The sequence below is a fragment of the Mesoplodon bidens genome (genome assembly GCF_964165515.1).
Source record: "Mesoplodon bidens genome assembly, chromosome: 5".
In the NCBI taxonomy this organism is placed as follows: Eukaryota; Metazoa; Chordata; class Mammalia; order Artiodactyla; family Ziphiidae; genus Mesoplodon; species Mesoplodon bidens.
The window spans coordinates 130,780,253-130,798,885 of record NC_138161.1 but is presented as its reverse complement, the minus strand read 5'-3'; the positions used below and the strand labels follow the sequence as shown (position 1 = coordinate 130,798,885).

Below are 18,633 nucleotides of genomic sequence, written 5' to 3'. Positions count from 1 at the left end.
TATAGATGTAATATCTAATTTGTGAGGAGGATTTTAAAAACCTTTCCTTTTAATCCAGTTAAAGGCTTAACTTTTAATTAGTATATAACTCTCAGTGATGTGCAGAAAGACATGCAAGGTTTGGCTGTCAAATTGGCAGATGTCCTGAAGTTTGGAATAGTTAATATACTAATGTTTGGTCCTCGAGTCTTTTTTTTTTTTTAATTAATTAATTTTTGGCGTATCGGGTCTTCATTGCTGGGAGCGGGCTCTCTCTAGTTGTGGCGAGCGGAGGCTACTCTTTGTTGCGGTGCGCGGGCTTCTCATTGTGGTGGCTTCTCTTGTTGCGGAGCACGGGTTCTGTGGCGCCCGGGCTCAGTAGTTGTGGCTCGTGGGCTCTAGAGCACAGGCTCAGTAGTTGTGGCACACAGGCTTAGTTGTTTCGTGGCCTGTGGGATCTTCCCAGACCAGGGCTCGAACCCATGTCCCCTGCATTGGCAGGCGGATTCTTAACCACTGTGCCACCAGGGAAGTCCCTTGCCCTCGAGTCTTAAAAAATAGGTACTGAAAAGAGGAGAAATATAGCTTAGTAGCAACAGGTCAAAAGTTTGTTGAAATGACTATAATGTGTTCACTAGAAACCTAATTTAGTCTTACAGTGCACCAATAGACATATAATATCTAGAAGAGGTTAAAGTGTGTTAGTTCCTATCTGTTGTTATATTGGTCAGATCACTTACAGTCGTATATTTAAGTTTTGGCACCAAAGTGAAGTATAGTGAAGTTTAAGAACCAAGTCAAACATCACCTTTTCTGTCACTGCCTCACATAGAATAATTTTCTCTTTTCTGTGCATTTGTACTGCATGTTGTTTTCACTTTGTTTTCTCTTGTCTTAATTGGATCTGTTAGTTCTTTCCAGATATTAATTACTTGAGTGGGGGCTCAGTTCTTACTTATCCATCCTAGTACTTAAACAGACCCCACATGAAATGAGACAAGTGTATTCAGAGCAGAATGTTAAAGGAACTTAAAATAATGAGTAATGAATGGTAAGGATGTTTTATTGCATAAGAGGAGAGTAATCTCCAACTATTTGTGAAAAAGGAATTAAATGTGGCCTGTATGTGAAAGTTACTGGTAGATTTTAGAAGAATGATCTAACAAAGCATTAGAGAAAAGGGCAGTGGATATTTTTTAACATTCTAGAAAGTTGTTGATATAAACAGATTAATCTGTCACACATTAGGAGAATGTTAGCTGATAAAGTCTGATTTATCAGTGTAACTCTTTTTGGTCTATGTTTGAATGTAAAAATTATGACAGGTTCCACTGACAACTTATCATTTGAAATATTTGTATCAAATTTTAGAATCAACCTTAACTGCCTTTCAGACTAACATTTTGGTTCGTTCATTTTTGTAAATGTCCATTTCTCTTCTTGTTGCCCATTTTGTTCTTCAGCTGTGTTTTTTTTTGTCTGGCAGAGGCAGTGTAGCATAGTGGTTGAGAACGTAGGGTCTGGAGTTAGACTTCCTGGGATTACATGCCTGCTATGTATAACTTTAGGCAAGTTACCTAACTCTTTTGAGACTTAGTTTCCTCCTCTTTAAAATAGGGATAATAACAGTAGTAGTTACCTCATAGGATTATTGCAAAGATTAACTGAATTAGAGCATTTAAAGGGCATAGTGCCTAACACACAGTGCTAAGTGCTATGGCTCAACAAATGTTAACTGCTTGCTGTTGCTGCAGTTATTAATTACTAATAACTTCAGGTATCCACTAACAAAACAACTTACCACTTTTCTCTCTCTCTTCCTGCTTTTACTTTTATATTCTTACAAAGGGAAAAAGGCACTGCTGCCTTGCTTTCAGCATTTTTGTTGACATTATCACTGCATATATTCTTCTTAATTTTATTCATTGTATAGTTTGCCATTCAGTTCAGACTGAAGGGAGGAAAGTCTAAGGCTTTTCAGCCTGAAACAGTCTTAAATAAAGCCACTTTATTGAATGATCTATCTCTTTATGACTTCATTAACTAGTGTAATTTTTCAACAAGAGTAATTTTTTCATAACGTTTACCCTGCAGTTTCTCAGTTCTAAATACTTTGGAAACATTAAAGCAAAATTATATTCAGTATGGTTTTTTTTGGGTTTTTTTGGTTTTTTTTTTTGCGGTACGTGGGCCTTTCACTGTTGTGGCCTTTCCCATTGCGGAGCACAGGCTCCGGACGTGCAGGCTCAGCGGCCATGGCTCATGGGCCCAGCCGCTCTGTGGCATGTGGGATCTTCCTGGACCAGGGCACGAACCCATGTCCCCTGCATCGGCAGACGGACTCTCAATCACTGTGCCACCAGGGAAGCCCTCAGTATGATTTTTAAGTTTAGATTATTTGAATATTCCAGTTAAAAAGTGCTAACCCAAACCACTTTGGAAAACTGCTTGGTGGTATTTACTAAAGCTTGATACTCTATGGTCCAGCTTGATATCCTATGGGTCTCCTTCTATGTACATAAACATCATGCATATGTTCATGAAAAGACTTGTACTGGAAAGTTTATAACAGCACTATTTGTAATAGTGCCTACTACAAATTACCCAAATGCTCACCAACAGTAGAATAAATTTTGGTATATTCATACAATGTAATACTATAGAGAAATGAAAATGAAAGATCTGCCAAGTATATCTCCACAGTATGGCTGCTGAATAGTAGGAATGATTCTCACAAATACAGTATTGAGAGAAAGAAGTCTAAAAGGGAATTTGCTGTATGTCTGGTTCTGTTTATGTCAGTTATAAAATTAGGGAAAATCTAATTTAAGCTGTTAGAAGTCCATGTAGTGACATTGCTGATAGGGTGGGGGAGGATGAAGGGAACTCCTGCAGTGCTGTTTCCTGATACAGGTGTGTTCAGTTTGGGAAAACTCATCAAGCTGAAAAATTATGTTTTGTGTACTTTGCTTCATGTATAGTCATAAAAGTTTTTTAAAAATCCACAAATACATATACCACAAACCTATTGCATTATACATTCGATGATATTGATGTGCCCATCTACATACACTATTTTTGTCCAGCATCCTTGTTTTGTTTTGTTTTTAATAAATTTGATTTGAACATCATTGAATACAGTTGTGGAAATCTAATAGTCACAGATGAATTCTTAATTTAGATGAGCTGTTTTTTTCTTAATTTCCCAGTACCCCTATTTATCTGTTATGTTTATTTTATTTATTATTTTTTTAAACACTTTAATATTTCTTTATTTATTTGGCTACTCCGGGTCTTAGTTGCAGCAAGCGGGAACTTTAGTTGCAGCATGTGGGAGCTAGTTCCCTGACCAGGGATCGAACCCAGGCCCCCTGCATTGGGAGCACAGTGCCTGAGCCACTGGACCACCAGGGAAGTCCCCAGCATCCTTGTTTAATCATCAGAGAATTATAACAACAAAGGGCAGGAAGGTGGGCATCCTTTCTGAGTCTCCTGGACATTGGTAGTTTTCTTGGGCTTCCTACATATTGGCATAAATTGCCCCTGTCAGTAAATGGGGATGAGGAGGATCCTTGATCACAGAGCAAGCATCCTTTTAATAAAAAGGATTAATAAAAATCCTTTTTAATAAAAAGGATTGGCCCTGGAGGGTGACATGAGGCATGTGGACCTGGCTTAAGGCAGCACCTTCTTGGTCACTCTTATCTAAGGGACCAGAAATTTCTGCCAAATTAATTGGCAAAACCCGTTACACTACTCTGTAGACTTTGTGGATGAAACAAAGTAAATTTGCACTGTTTTAAGTGACTTACATCTGGGGGAAGGATAGGAATTAGTAGGCTGTTTTATCAAGTTATTCTTTTTAGCATAGTCCACAGGAAAGATAATATTTAAGAATTTAAGGCCTGTTTTTAGGAATCTCCTGGCGGACCAGTGGTTAGGACTCTGCGCTTTCAACTGCCGAGGGCGCGGGTTCGATCCCTGCTCGGGGAACTGAGATCCTATAAGCTGTGCGGTGTGGCTGAGGGGAAAAAAAAAAGACCTGTTTTTTTAAGGCTTCAATTTCCATTAATGCAAATAGATTTTTTTTAACTTTTAGCTTATGTGTATTTAATTTTTATAAATTTTCTTATGTCTAAAAATAATACATGCTTGTCATAACAGATTCAGCAATACAGAAATGATTAAAAAACAAAAAGCTTTTTCTAGTTCCACTTGTAGACCCTTTTTTGTGTCTGTACATACCATAAATTTATTGATTCGAAAATGCATTTTATTATTCCATATTTTAAGGTATCTGAAATTGGGATGTCTTTCCCTAGCTATCCGCTAGGTGGCAGTCACGATGGAGTTGTCATCTCGGGGACATGGGAAATTTGGTCATAGCTGCTCATATTGTCTTCACTTCAGTTGAGTTATATACCTTGTTGGTACTACATGGCTTGAGTTTAATTGCTGTTATAAGTGTCTTGAAAAGAACTGCACTATGTGACTTGGCTTTAAGGCAAAAAGTTAGTTTGTGTGCAGAAAGGCACAGAAAAGGCAGCAAGGAGTAAATTTAATACGAGTGAAGCAAATATTCATTATTGGAAGGATAACCACAGTTCTGTTTCCTTGCAAAGTAAAAACCAAGTGCTTTATGGAATCAAGAATGGGAGCTATTCTTTGAGTAAGTGAAGGTATGCTGCATTTTATTCCTGAAACATGTGCAAAAGCATTCCCTATCACAAGCCAAGCAATGCAACTTGACAAAATTGTCAAATCCTGTGGAATAGATGGTTGGTGGGACCAATTCATGCGCCATACAGGACTACTGTTGGGCAGTGTCATAACTTTAATTGCTCACTCCTCCTGATAAATGAATTTAATGATTTTGATCATCTTTTTATGTGTTTATTCAGTGTTTTACACCTGTTGAGATAGTCATTTGGTTTTTCTGTTTTAAACTATTAATACATTTTCAGATGTCAAACCATCCTATGTTTCTGGGAAAGCAGCTTGCTATTTCATTTTAAATTAGTAGTTTTCTTGTGGACATCTTTTCAGTTTAGTATGTAAGGATTTATCTTATTCTTTTTAATGATTCTATTATTTTTCTATTGTATGAATATACTATAATTTTTTTAATGGCTGCCTTATCGATGTGCATGATTTCCAGTTTTTGCTATTAAAAATGATGTAGCAGGGGACATCTTTCTACATATACCTTTATATACCCAGGCTAATGTTTCTATATAATAAATTCCTAGAAACGCTGTGCATTTTCATTATTTGAGGAAAGACATTTAAAAGTTAATTTTTAAGAAGTGTTTGCTTGGTTTAGAAATGTCAGTCATTGTTGGAAAATATACCAACATGCCAACAGTGGTGGTCTCTGGGGTGATGGGCTTATGTGTGATTTTTTTTTTTTAACTTTAATGGTAAAAATGGAACTTACTTAAAAAAAATGCTTAGGAAGCCAAATACTACTTTAGAAGTTCTGGGATTGTGAACAATTGGAGGGTAGGAACTGTTGTAGTTGCCAGATAATTCATCTAATATAATGCAAAACACATGGAACAGATTCAAAAGGTGCTTATAGAAGTAAGTTCAATTCATTTTTTTGACTTTAACAGAGAGAAAACTTATTGCTCATTCTCTTTTTAGGGCTTTTTGATTAACTCAAAACCAGAGAATGCCTGTGAACCCATAGTGCCTCCGCCACTAAGAGACAATTCATCTGGCACTTTCATCGTGTTAATTAGAAGACTTGATTGTAATTTTGATGAAAAGGTAATGTTTCTTTTTTCATTTTTCTGTTACTGTTTGTTTAGTTAGCTAGTTTAAATACTCCCTTATTTCAGAAAGCCTGTAAGAAAGTTTACACGATTCATTCAGATTAAAAAAAATAAACAAGTAAGGACAAAAAGAAAATGAGGAGATGGTGAAGGCAAGAAAGACAGCAGTGAGTTTACTTAATTCTTATTCATTTGCTATAAAACTTACTCTAAGCTTTTAGCTGCCAGTACAAAGAGGAAGACACCATCAGTTTTATGATTCGCAGTTTTAGTAAGACTGAAAATAAATAAATAGACTAGGACATAAATAATTACTGTTGGTTCTAAGAATTTTCATGTGGTGGTTGGGCATCTTGAAATGTGGTTTAATAGTGGTCTTGCTTGATCTAACCTAGGAATGGAAATGTTAATCTATAGTTTCATGCCTTCACCCTTCCAGTATAATTACTACATCTGTATCTGTATCTTTGTTGATATTGGGATTTCTCTCTTGTAATAAGCTGACTCTGTCACTTGTATAAAGTTCGACTCCATGGAGTAGGTTAAGCTGGCATTTCAGATAGTAAAACAAAGTTTGCCATAGAACTTCCCTCACTATCATCAGTGCTGCTCTGAAGGTATGGGTTTTTAGTTTTGGGTTTTTTTTTTTTTTTTTTTATACTTTTAATACTGTCTTTACAATTCTGTTTTTGGATTGGCCTCGTTAGGAGAGCCAGATTGAGGCCTGTTACTTTTACCTGACTATCTCAAACCCGAGTGTCTCGCATGTATCGTAGAGAACAGATGTGGGATATTATTTCATGTACCTTCCATGCTTGATCTTAGATGATTTGTCTATTAAGTAGGAAAGGCTGCCCTGACTCCTGCTGTGCCTGAATTTTTGTCCCTGCTCCTTTCATTTCATGAAAGAAATGGCGCCGCCATAATAAACTTGTTAAATTAGTAAAGTAATAACTGTAAACGGGTTTGAAAATGTGGAGCACTTTGTAAATAATAAGTATTGTTATTATTGTATATTAACTCAAATTTAAACTCTCCATTGCCTTTAAATGGGAAAATAGAGCTTGAAGTCAAATGTATTAGATTTCCATCTCTTCAAGGAATGTTTTTTATGTTATGTTTTTTGAATTTAAACCATTTAAACCATTATGTTTTTTTAATTTAAACCATTTTAAGATTTGATCCAGAACTAAACTATAATAATTATAGGTTGTTCCAACAAAAATGAAATATTACTGTAATATTTCATTAATTTCATGCCACTAAGAAACTAAAAGTAAGCTAATTCTGCTGATTTCAAGGTTTATTGCATCATTAAGGTATGTAATTTTTGTCTCAGTCAAGTCTTTGGTAACTAGAAACTAGAATAGACCTCTTTTTTTTTTTTAATAACTTTCTTCTTTTAGGTGGGGAAGGGAGGTGGTTCACTGTAAAATTTAGGGAAATACTGTCATTGAATATTTATTTTTGAGGGTGAAAACCCAACCCAGGAATGAATAGGAGGGTTTCTTTGTTCTCTTATCCCTTTAGTGGATCCTCATCATGAGTCTGAGTACTTCTAATGGAATTTCCTGATTTAGCTATTACTCCAGCTCGTCTCTTTCCACTTCCTGCCTTGAATTTTATGCTGTAGTCATAGCACCTACTGAAACCTCTCAACTTGCTGTGTCTTTGTGCCTTTACACTCATTATTTTCTCTGTCCAAGATGACCTTTATCACCTATATTTCTGACTGTTTCATCATTTAAGTGCTAGCTGAGAAAGTTACCTCTTCTGCCTTATTTTTCTTTCTACCCTCTCTCTGGCAGAATGAATGATTCTAGTTCAATGTGCCACCCTCCACTTCGTAAATACCTCCTTTATATCTCTTTATCACAATATTATTTTTTATTATATATATTTCACTTATATGCAAGCTTAGTGTGTTTAGAGTTCATGTTTGAATTATATTTAAATATCTAATTTGTATCATAGTGCATAGTAGGAGAGCAATAAAGTTTTTTTTTTTTTTTAAAGTTTATTTATTTATTTTTTTAATTAGTTTCTGCTTTATAACAAAGTGAATCAGTCATACATATACATCTGTTCCCACATCCCTTCCCTCATGCATCTCCCTCCCTCCCACCCTCCCCATCCCACCCCTCCAGGCGGTCACAAAGCACCGAGCTGATCTCCCTGTGCTCTGCGGCTGCTTCCCACTATCTATCTACCTTACGTTTGGTAGTGTATATATGTCCATGCCTCTCTCTCACTTCGTCACAGCTTACCCTTCCCCCTCCCCATATCCTCAAGTCCATTCTCAAGTAGGTCTGTGTCTTTATTCCCGTTTTGCCCCTAGGTTCTTCATGTCATTTTTTTTTTTAAATTCCGTATATATGTGTTAGCATACGGTATTTGTCTTTCTCTTTCTGACTAACTTCACTCTGTATGACAGACTCTAGGTCTATCCACCTCATTACAAATAGCTCAGTTTCGTTTCTTTTTATGGCTGAGTAATATTCCATTGTATATATGTGCCACATCTTCTTTATCCATTCATCCGATGATGGACACTTAGGTTGTTTCCAGCTCCGGGCTATTGTGAATAGAGCTGCAATGAACATTTTGGTACATGTCTCTTTTGGAATTATGGTTTTCTCAGGGTATATGCCCAGTAGTGGGATTGCTGGGTCATATGGTAGTTCTATTTGTAGTTTTTTAAGGAACCTCCATACCGTTCTCCATAGTGGCTGTACCAATTCACATTCCCACCAGCAGTGCAAGAGTGTTCCCTTTTCTCCACACCCTCTCCAGCATTTATTGTTTCTAGATTTCTTGATGATGGCCATTCTGACTGGTGTGAGATGATATCTCATTGTAGTTTTGATTTGCATTTCTCTAATGATTAATGATGTTGAGCATTCTTTCATGTGTTTGTTGGCAGTCTGTATATCTTCTTTGGAGAAATGCCTATTTAAGTCTTCTGCCCATTTTTGGATTGGGTTGTCTGTTTTTTTGCTATTGAGCTGCATGAGCTGTTTATAAATTTTGGAGATTAATCCTTTGTCAGTTGCTTCATTTGCAAATATTTTCTCCCATTCTGAGGGTTGTCTTTTGGTCTTCTTTAAGCAATAAAGTTTTGTTAAATCAAACTATGTAGAGTAGTAAGCCTTCTACTTACATGTATATTGCATTCTTTAAAAGTATGTACATGTAAAAAAATATGTAAAAATGTTTAGATTGAGGATTCTCATCTTAGAAAGGAAAATGTTAAAAATTTTCTTACTATAACTCACCATGTAGATGTAGTCTTAATGGATAAAGTTCTATTCTGTACCATATTCTTTAACTTTGTTATTTTTCCTTCACAAATATACAGCACGGTCTGTTATAGCCATTTAAGGCTAAAGATTTCATACTCATGTTGTTCCTAATGATTTCTGTCTTTGTCTCAGTTATATTAAGTTTACGAGACATTAATTTACAAGGGAGACATATTGGTTTTAATCAAGGTCTGGAAACAGGCTGCATACATTTGAATCCCATCTTTATCATTCATTAGCAGTGTGATCTTAGGCAAGTTGTTTTATCTCTGTGTGCCTCAATTCCTTTATCTGTAAAATAGAGTTTTAAATGTTCCCTACGTCAGAGGATTGTTATAAGAATCAAATGAAATAATCACTGTTAAATGCTTATCAAACAATGCCTTGCACACAGTAAGTAGGCAGTAGGTATTAGCCATTAATGTTTTATTGATTTTTTTCATTACTGGTGTAAAATAGAATAAGGGTAAAGATGGCAAAGATGCTGACTGTATTAGGCTGAGAAGTCCCGTAATCTACTGTCTTCAAGCTGGAGAATCAGGAAAGCCAGGGGTATAATTCAGTTAGAGTCTGAAGGCCTGAGAACCGGGGTATCTGATGGTGTTAAGTCCTGGAGTCCTGAGGCCCAAGAACCAAGAGCTCTGATGTCCAAGGGTGGGAGAAGGTGGATGTCAAGAAGAGAGAGAGGAAATTTGCCCTCCCTTCACGTTTTGTTCTGTTTGGAACCTCAAGGAATTTGATGATGCCCACTCACATTGGTGAGGGTGGATCTTCTTTACTCAGTCTACTGAATGAAATGCCAGTCACTTCCAAAAACCCCTCACAGACACACCCCCAAATAATATTTTACCAGCTATCTGGACATCTCTTAGCCCAGTCAAATTGAGACATAAATTTAGTTCTAACCTTTCAGAAACTAAATCATTGGCTGATAAGTCACCCTGTGATATAGTAACTCATGTCAGCTGATGTGTAAAATTTTTAATTTAGCTTATAAAGGACAGTTTAATCATGCCAGTGTGTAATGTATAAAAAATAAGTTTCATAAATATACAAGGATAAGAATTATGGATCACCTGTCAAGGTATAAGAATTATGGATCACCTGTCAAGGTAGGGTGAATGGATAAAGATAAATTCATCATGATTACTGGAGAAACATCTGGAGTCTCATCCCAAAGAAAATTTCCTTTCTAAGGGTGGTCACTGGTGGATCGGCTCTTAGCTTTATTAGATATAATCTTCAGATCAGAAATCTATGACTGTATTTTTTGGGCAGATCAGAAATCTATAACTGTATTTTTTGGGCTTCTAAATTGATGATTAAGTTTTGTATTAAGTATGTTACTGAACCTAATTGTTTACAATTTATATATGGTACTTCTATTCTGAATTGCAAATAAATAGCTCTTTGTAGATAATCAATAGTGGTTCATTCATGTATTTAGCCACAGTTTTATGTGAATACACTGACTTAAGAAAATAGCTCATTTTCTTATTCCTGATGGAGCATCCTGGGACTGAGTACTGAGAAAAGCTTAATTCAGCACCATACTGTGTGCTACCGTTGAGAGTCGTTGCAAGGTTGTTTTTTTGTCATGCCTGCTATCCAAAGTGATACCCAGATATCTCAGACAAATGAGAATTGGCTCTAGTTTACAGAGCTTTCCTTGGAGAAGGGAACTCTTTCCATTGTAGATAGCAGAAGAGAAAAGAAGTACGAAATAAAATTGTATCAAGATATTTCAAATGATTAATGGTGATGGACATTTCAGGGTTTACTTTTTATAATTCTTTAGATTTTTTTGAAGACGGATATTATGCTGTAATTAAAGAAACCTAGACTTCTCTTATTCTTTCTTAAAAGTAAATGATGAAGTGAAAGTTGTGTGTTAACAATAAAGGAAATGGCAGATTTTCTATATACAAACTATCCCAAGTGGTTTGTGACTCAAGGTAGCCAATAATACAGCTGAAATGCAATTGACAGTTTTTGGAGGGTAGGAAATTGAATCATTTGTAACATTTTAAGATAGAGTACTGTTTTAATTTTTTTATCTTTTGTCAAGAGAAGCACATTTGAGCCTTTTAATCTGTCTTGCCTTGGAGAGATACAGCAAAACTCACACTCAGAGTCAGTATTTGGGTATGTGGAATGTCCAGAAGGCCAGTAAGAACTGTTGATTACATGCCAGCTGCTTAATCTGAAAACAGTCACTTTTATTCACACTGACAAAAACTGTATCTTCTGAAAAATACAGCTCTTTAGAGCAGGGGTCCCCAAGGGCCCTGGGCTGTGGACAGGGTCCCAGGCCTGTTAGGAACCGGGCCGCACGGCAAGAGGTGAGCAGAGGACGAGGGAGTGAAGCTTCATCTGCCGCTCCCCAGCGCTGCGTTACCGCCTGAGCCCCTCCACCCCCCATTTCCCCAGCCATGGAAAAGTTGTCTTCCACGAAACTGGTCCCTGGTGCCAAAAAGGTTGGGGACTGCTGGTTTTAGAGGAAAAGCAAAACAATGTTATTTTGTTTATCTTTGTGCAGTTGTTCTTCACTGTGACAAAATATAATTGTTTGGAAATGTTAGTTTTTGGTGAGTATTTGAAATTAAGAAAACATTGCTGGCTTTTTGGTAAATAAGTCAAGGCATCATTAAATCTTTTAGTTAGAAAAATGACTTTGTAGCATTCTGAAGCAGAGAGTTCTCAGACGACTTGAATTGGCATCCCAGTGGGAAATAAAATTTTTAAAAATTTTGTAAAAATACCTGGTTATTTCAAGAACATTAAAATAATCACTTAAAATAGAACTTTTCTAAACTATACAGAGTTCTGTGTTTATAGCCAAGTAAACATTAGTTATCAGTCTGTCATTGTAGCCCAAGATATTTCTACCTTGTGGTTTTAGTGCTAAGTCAACAACTTCTTCAAATAGTCAATTTACTTTATTTTAACTGAACTCAAGGGAAGCTTGGTAAACAGAAATGGTGCCATGCATGTACTTCTGCTGAATTTTATTACCACTTTACGCTCTAGTGATTGTTTTTTTGAAGGGCATGATAGTTTATTTAAAAAAATTGTACCAACACTGATCATAATGACCAGCATACACATTATGATGGCTTTTCTCTTGGGTATTAATATTGCAGTATTTTTGTATACTGAAATGTTTCAATAGGACCAAGAACATTAGAGATATAAAATGAACACTAATAATGCCAGTGTCCTACCCTACAGAATTAATTTAAACCCCTTATGAATCAGTGGCATTATAATGTTATATAGTTATGAAGAATGAAAGTTCTCTTCTAAATAGGCAGCATAAACTTATACTTCCTTTTTCTTTAATCTTTAGTTTTTATAATTTAAGCTATGTCCACCCTGGCCAAAGCACAATCATACAAGACACCTCAGGTAATTTCCATGCTACCATTGCACAAGTTTAATGATTTTTACTTAAACAAACAAACAAAAATCAAACCACTGTCAAAAAAGGAGGCAAATAAAACTGATTTTCCAATCATTTGAAAAGCATAGTGCATATTTGTCCAACACAGACTCAAACTTAAATTAAATACTATCATTATAATCTCCAAACTTCTGCAATAAAATTAACATTTATATATATGGGTTTTGTTTATGGAACTGTATTTTGCAATCAACAAGCGAAAGTTACTTTTTAAAGAAAAATATATTTGGTTACAGTTCCACATGTTGGTAGTAGAGACAAAGACACATGATGTTAAATCTGGCTCTGAGTTACCTAAGGTATAAAATTCTGATCAAAATTATGATACTCTGATCTTAAAAATTCAACCCATGTGAGATTACTTTTTAGAGTAAATGTGCTGTTGAGTAATCATTTCAATAATCTTCCCTTTGTATGACTATCTGCAAATTGACCCTTTTCTTTAATCAATGTGACTCACCAACATTTAAAACTGACCTCTTTACTTCTACGTTACCATTTTCTAGTGATTATTTTTGAAAAATATAGCTGCAGGAGGCTGAAAGGACTTAGATATTATTCCCTCTACATTTTTTGGGGGGGGGGCTTAGATGGAGTTACATTCGGATGAAAGATGATAAGGAATGTATTGGTACTCATTTTCTGTTGGAATGTGACTTTTACAAAACTTATCTGGGGTACAAACCCCTACTTGACCTGACTTCTGTCTCTGTCTAAAGTCACATCTGTACTTTGCCTGTCCCCTTACCTTAATCGTCAAGACTTTACAAATCCCCTTATGTGCTGAGCAGTCTCTCCCCATCTGTCTTGGTTTCTACCATGTCCTTCATCTGGAATATCTTCCCTCTGCTTGTCTGTCTGTGAAATCTGACTTTGTTTTAGGTCTAAGATGAAGTTTCATCTCCTATCTGAAACCTTTCCTGATTTTCTTCAAGGCAGAATAGATCACTTCTTCTTTTATATATTACTTATTTAATCCCATATCAGTCTCTTTGAGGGAAAAGATAGTGTTTTAGATTCTACAACTCAGATGCTTAATACATTGTATGGCCCTTGGTAGATGATTAATAAATATTTGCTGAATGAACTAATTTAGAAAATCCTAAGGGATTACAATTAAATTTAACTGGATTAGGGAATAAACAGTATTATTGGAACCTTTTATTGGCTTCATGTTCATTTCACTTAATACTCTTGGAAGTATTTCTAAACCTAGATACTCATTTATTCCACAAACATTTTTCTCTAGGTCCCAATTTTTATGAGAATTAAAAAGTTAAAATAAACATTTTTTGGATTATTTGTGTGACTTTATTATCATAATAACAAGGAATAAAATTTTTGGAGTGAAATTTTATCATCTTACAAAATAGGCATCCAGTTTTTGTTTCTAGGCTTACCTTTCATTATTCTCTCTCAGGCCTCCAGGCTGATACATTACATGGTATTCTCAGAATTGCACTTTTATTTCAGTAGTATTAAGCAAGTAGATATGAGCTTGAGTAGAAATTAAACTCTCAAATATCTCAAAATCATCTAATATCATTATTTAAGTTTTCTTACTCTTTTCTGTATTTCTACAAAGTAACTTGTAGCATTTGTTACTAATCTACCTCAGAATCCTGTATCAAAGTTTTCATTAATTAAATAATACTCGGTGGATGGAAACATTTCTACCCATATATGGTTCAAATTGCTTTGTGCTACTAGTTGTTTAATTTATTCATTTATTCCTTTCTTCTACCCTTTGATAAAAATATCTGTGTTTTAATAATTAGATTCCTTTATATACAAATTTATTCAGTATTAAAACTACAAAGCAAATTCTCTTCTTTTACTAGGAAAGTAACATTCAATAAATAAAAAAGATGAAAAATAGTAAATTACATGTACTTTACCCTAACCTCATGAAAGAATGTAATGCCAGTAACTTTATTTACATAGCTCTTCAACACACATTCTTTTTTTTTTCTTTAGGTATAGTTGATTTACAATATTATATTAGTTTCAGGTGTACAACATAGTGATTCAAAATTTTTAAGGATTATACTTCATTTAATGTTATTATAAAACATTGGCTTTGTTTCCCTGTGCTGTACAATATATCTTTGTTGCTTATCTATTTTAATCCTATACCCCTATCTTGCCCCTTCCCTCTCCCCAGTGGTAACCACTAGTTTGTTCTCTATATTTGTGAATCTGTGTCTGTTTTGTTATATACATTTGTTTTATTTTCTTAGATTCCATGCATAAGTGATAACATAGAGTATTTGTCTCTCTCTGACTTATTTCACTAAGCTTTATACTTTCTTGGTCCATCCATGTTGTTGCAAATGGCAGAATTTCATTCTTTTTTATGGCTGAATAATATTCAGTTATATACTGCATCTTCTTTAACCATTCATCTATTGATGGACGTTTAGGTTGCTTCTGTACCTTGGCTATTGTAAATGATGCTGCTGTGAACATCGGGATGCATGTATCTTTTCAAATTAGTGTTTTCGTTTTCTTTGGGTATATGCCCAGTAGTGGAATTGCTGGATCATATGGTAGTTCTGTTTTTAGTTTTTTGAGGAACCTCAATAGTGTTTTCCATAGTGGCTGCACCAATTTACATTCCCACCAACAGTGCAGAAGCATTCCCTTTTCTCCACATCCTTGTCAACATCTGTTATTTGTAGGCTTTTTGATGATAGCCGTTCTGACAGGTGTTCGGTGATATCTCATTGTGGTTTTCATTTGCATTTCCCTGATAATTAGCAATGTTGAGCATCTTTTCATGTACCTGTTAGCCATCTGTATGTCTTCTTTGAAAAATGTCTATTCATGTCTTCTGCCCACTTTTAAATTGGGTTGTTTGTTTTTGATATTGAGTTGTATGAGCTGTTCATATGTTTTGGATATTAAGCCCTTATCAATCATATCATTTGCAAATATTTTCTCCCACTCAGTGAGTTGTCTTTTTGTTTTATCAGTGATTTCCTTTGCTGTACAAAAGCCTTAAGCTTAATTCAGTCCCATTTGTTTATCTTTGCTTTTATTTTTTTTGCCTTAGGAGACAGATCCAAAAAATATTGATCTGATTTATGTCAAAGTGTTCTGCTTGTGTGCTCTTCTAGGAGTTTTATGGTTTCAGTTCTTAAATTTAGGTCTCAAATACATTTTGAGTTTATTTTAGTATATGGTATGAGGGAATGTTCTAATCTCATTGTTTTACATGTAGCTGTCCAGTTTTCCCAGCACCATTGATTTATGAGACTGTCTTTTCTCCATTGTATATTCTTACCTCCTTTGTCATAGATTCCACACACATTGTTTTGCTTCAAAATCAAGTTATTCATATTACTCAGATAGACATTAAATGAAGAATGTCTAGTTAAGGAAGAAAGATGGGATCTAAAGAAAGAGGGAAAGATGGCTTATGTCATTGAAGTCCTATTAATGAGAGTGAAGACGTCATTAGGGTCTAATACCGTCTTCCATAGAGTAGCTCTTCCCAACATGGCCTGTAGTGATCCTAAAATAACCTGCAGGAAAGAATTATGTTGGATTTAATCTTGGCAGGATTGCTTGCCACAGTTCTGGATCTTATTTCAACAATTGATTATTCCCTACTGTACTGTAATGTTTCCAGGAATTTTTATCCTATAGATAGGATTAACAGTTCTTACATTCACACTCTGAATTCTCTACTATTGTTCCATTCTCATCTGCCTTGCTTTGATCATTTGAGAAAGAGATTTTACTTCTTAGTTTCTTCTTACTTCTTCAGATGAAAGAAGATCATAGCTAGGTTTTGAAAATTATCTCTATTCTCTAAGTCCCCCATTAATTTCTTTAATTCATCTATCTCTTTCCCTTATAGGGAAAACAACTTTCTTTCTGTGTTAGATATCCAAGTTGGGAAAAAGGGTAGTTTGTGCCCAGGCTGATGGTTGAGTTACGGTTGCTTTCTGTTGCCAGTTCCGAAAGAAAAGAAAATGTTTTCCAGAGAATTTTTTTCAGTTGGCAGTTGGAAAGATTTAGAAGCAGAGTGATACTACATTTTCTGCAGAGGATTCATAGAGGTTGGACAGTAAAGTGAAGCTTCAGTTTTCAGATTGCTGGAAGTGCCAAAACCCACTGTATAGCCAAGATGGACAGAAGAGGCCAGGCTCCAAAACCATCAGTATCTGTGTTATGCTTTTGTGTTTTAAAACATAGCATTCACAGAAAAAGTATTCATAATGGATGTATGTACAATTTAAATAGTAAAATAAATATCTGAGTACTCTTCAGCTTAAGAGAGACCTGTTACTAATGTTAATTGGTTAATGTTGTTAATTACTTTAACCAGACTTCATTGAAGACTTTGTTAGGTAAATCTTTTAGATTTTATTTCATTTACAGATTGTGTTAAACTAGTATTAATATCTTATTTTCATGAAGGAGCTTCCTATTTGGAATATTTTTACAATAATTTCAAATGTTTTAATAAAATGATGTTAAGTGTACCACAAAGTGATCGCTAACTAAAGCTGCTCATTTTCTGTCTTGTGTTTGAAAAGCTTGTGATAGGAAAGATTCTTTGCTGAGGCCAGGGCAAAACCCCAGCCAGCAGTACTATGCATTTCCTATTTCTTTACTATAGATTCTTTCTTTTTGCCCTGTAATATTTTGTTTCTCTCGCTTGATTCTAGCCTAAAAAAACACCATAGGTATATCTTTTCTCACTTCATTTTCTTGGGAGTAGGACTTAATGTTTTATGCAGTTCTGTGTGCTGAGCTTACAGTATAGTGCTTAGAACATCAAAATGAGTAGGCAGTAAAGGGAGGAGTATGCTCAGAGATCTGTCACTGGGTGGCGCTGAGCATCAAATTCTCATTGCCCCATCAGTTGTCCTTGTCATTACTTGGAAATTCCTAGTAGGCTGATAGCAAGTTTAGATTTATCCTTTTGTTGCACAACAGTTTCTTCCAAAAAGCTTTATTAACAGTGGTGGGTGGGTTAAAATGGAACTTCTGCTGTGTTAGGATGAGAAATAATTAAGGTTTGATTGGAATATGAATCCTATCAGTATCCAAAAATATGAACTTAGGTTGGATCCTTCATTTTAATTTGCACTTTAATATAGTCAATACATAGGTAACTAGAGAATATTTTATAGATACCTTTGTTAAATTTAAATTGCAATTCTCAAAAGTAAAAATCTAGACAGCTTTTAACTGATATAGTTTATTTTAACTGGTATAGTTCATTATATAAAAGTAAAAGGTTTTTTTTTAAGAAAAACATCTTTAAATCAATAGCAAGCATCAGAAATAGCTACACATAAAGGTTTATTTGGGTTTTCTTAATGTCACTAAGAAAAAAGGATCATTTTTGGCTTTAATCTTTAGTACGAACCATGTGCTAGATATAATATTAAAACTTCATTAGAAACAGCCACATTCAAAGACCTGAAAGTTAATGACTTTGATTTTGTGATGGTATGTTACAGAAGAATATTGTTGCAATGAGTGGAAAAGCACAAATCTCTTTTCTGATTGCAGACAACCTACAGAACATTAAAAACTCACTATATGGGTTTCAAACTTTTTTGACTGCAACCCACATTAAGAAATTTATTTTTATTCATGCCTCAGTACATATACAACATGCAGCCTGTAATAAAGTTTCATGAAACAGTACTTACTTGTATTAGCTATGATACTCTGGTAAATGAAATTTCCTTTTATTAAAAAAGTTCACCCAGGTCCACTAAATTGTTTTATTACCTACAGTTTTCAATACCCTCAATATTTAAAAATTGCTTTCCCATGTACTAAGATTGACTTTAAAATGCTGCCACTGGGACATAACATAAAATCTTTAATTAATTTTTAAAGTTCCAAGGATTCTGGCTTCTGTTTTCTGTTCTACTTGAAACAGGTAAGTATGGCTTTGCATACAAACACAGATTTTACCAGCCCTACCACCAGAATTTTCTAATGAAATAAATACAACTTATCTTTAAGCCTAAATAATAAATAAACATGTACATTTGTAATATGCCATTTGTCAAAAGGTCAGCACTCTCAGAACATAACCTAAAATAAGAGACGGAAACATGCCTTTGTACCACCATAATAA

General features: G+C 34.9%; 1 protein-coding gene across 4 annotated transcripts in view; it reads left to right on the top strand.

Annotated features, from left to right (window-relative positions):
- Positions 1 to 18,633, top strand: part of RNF13 (ring finger protein 13) — a 214,870-nt gene that overhangs the window by 131,728 nt on the left and 64,509 nt on the right. For 3 of the 4 annotated variants that reach the window (XM_081234133.1, XM_081234134.1, XM_081234132.1), the window contains exon 4: positions 5,626 to 5,751. In XM_081234133.1, the coding sequence (XP_081090259.1) occupies positions 5,626 to 5,751 (126 nt within the window). Of the gene's footprint in view, positions 1 to 5,625; positions 5,752 to 18,633 lie in introns of those variants that run through there. The other variant, XM_081234135.1, reaches the window with a different exon arrangement.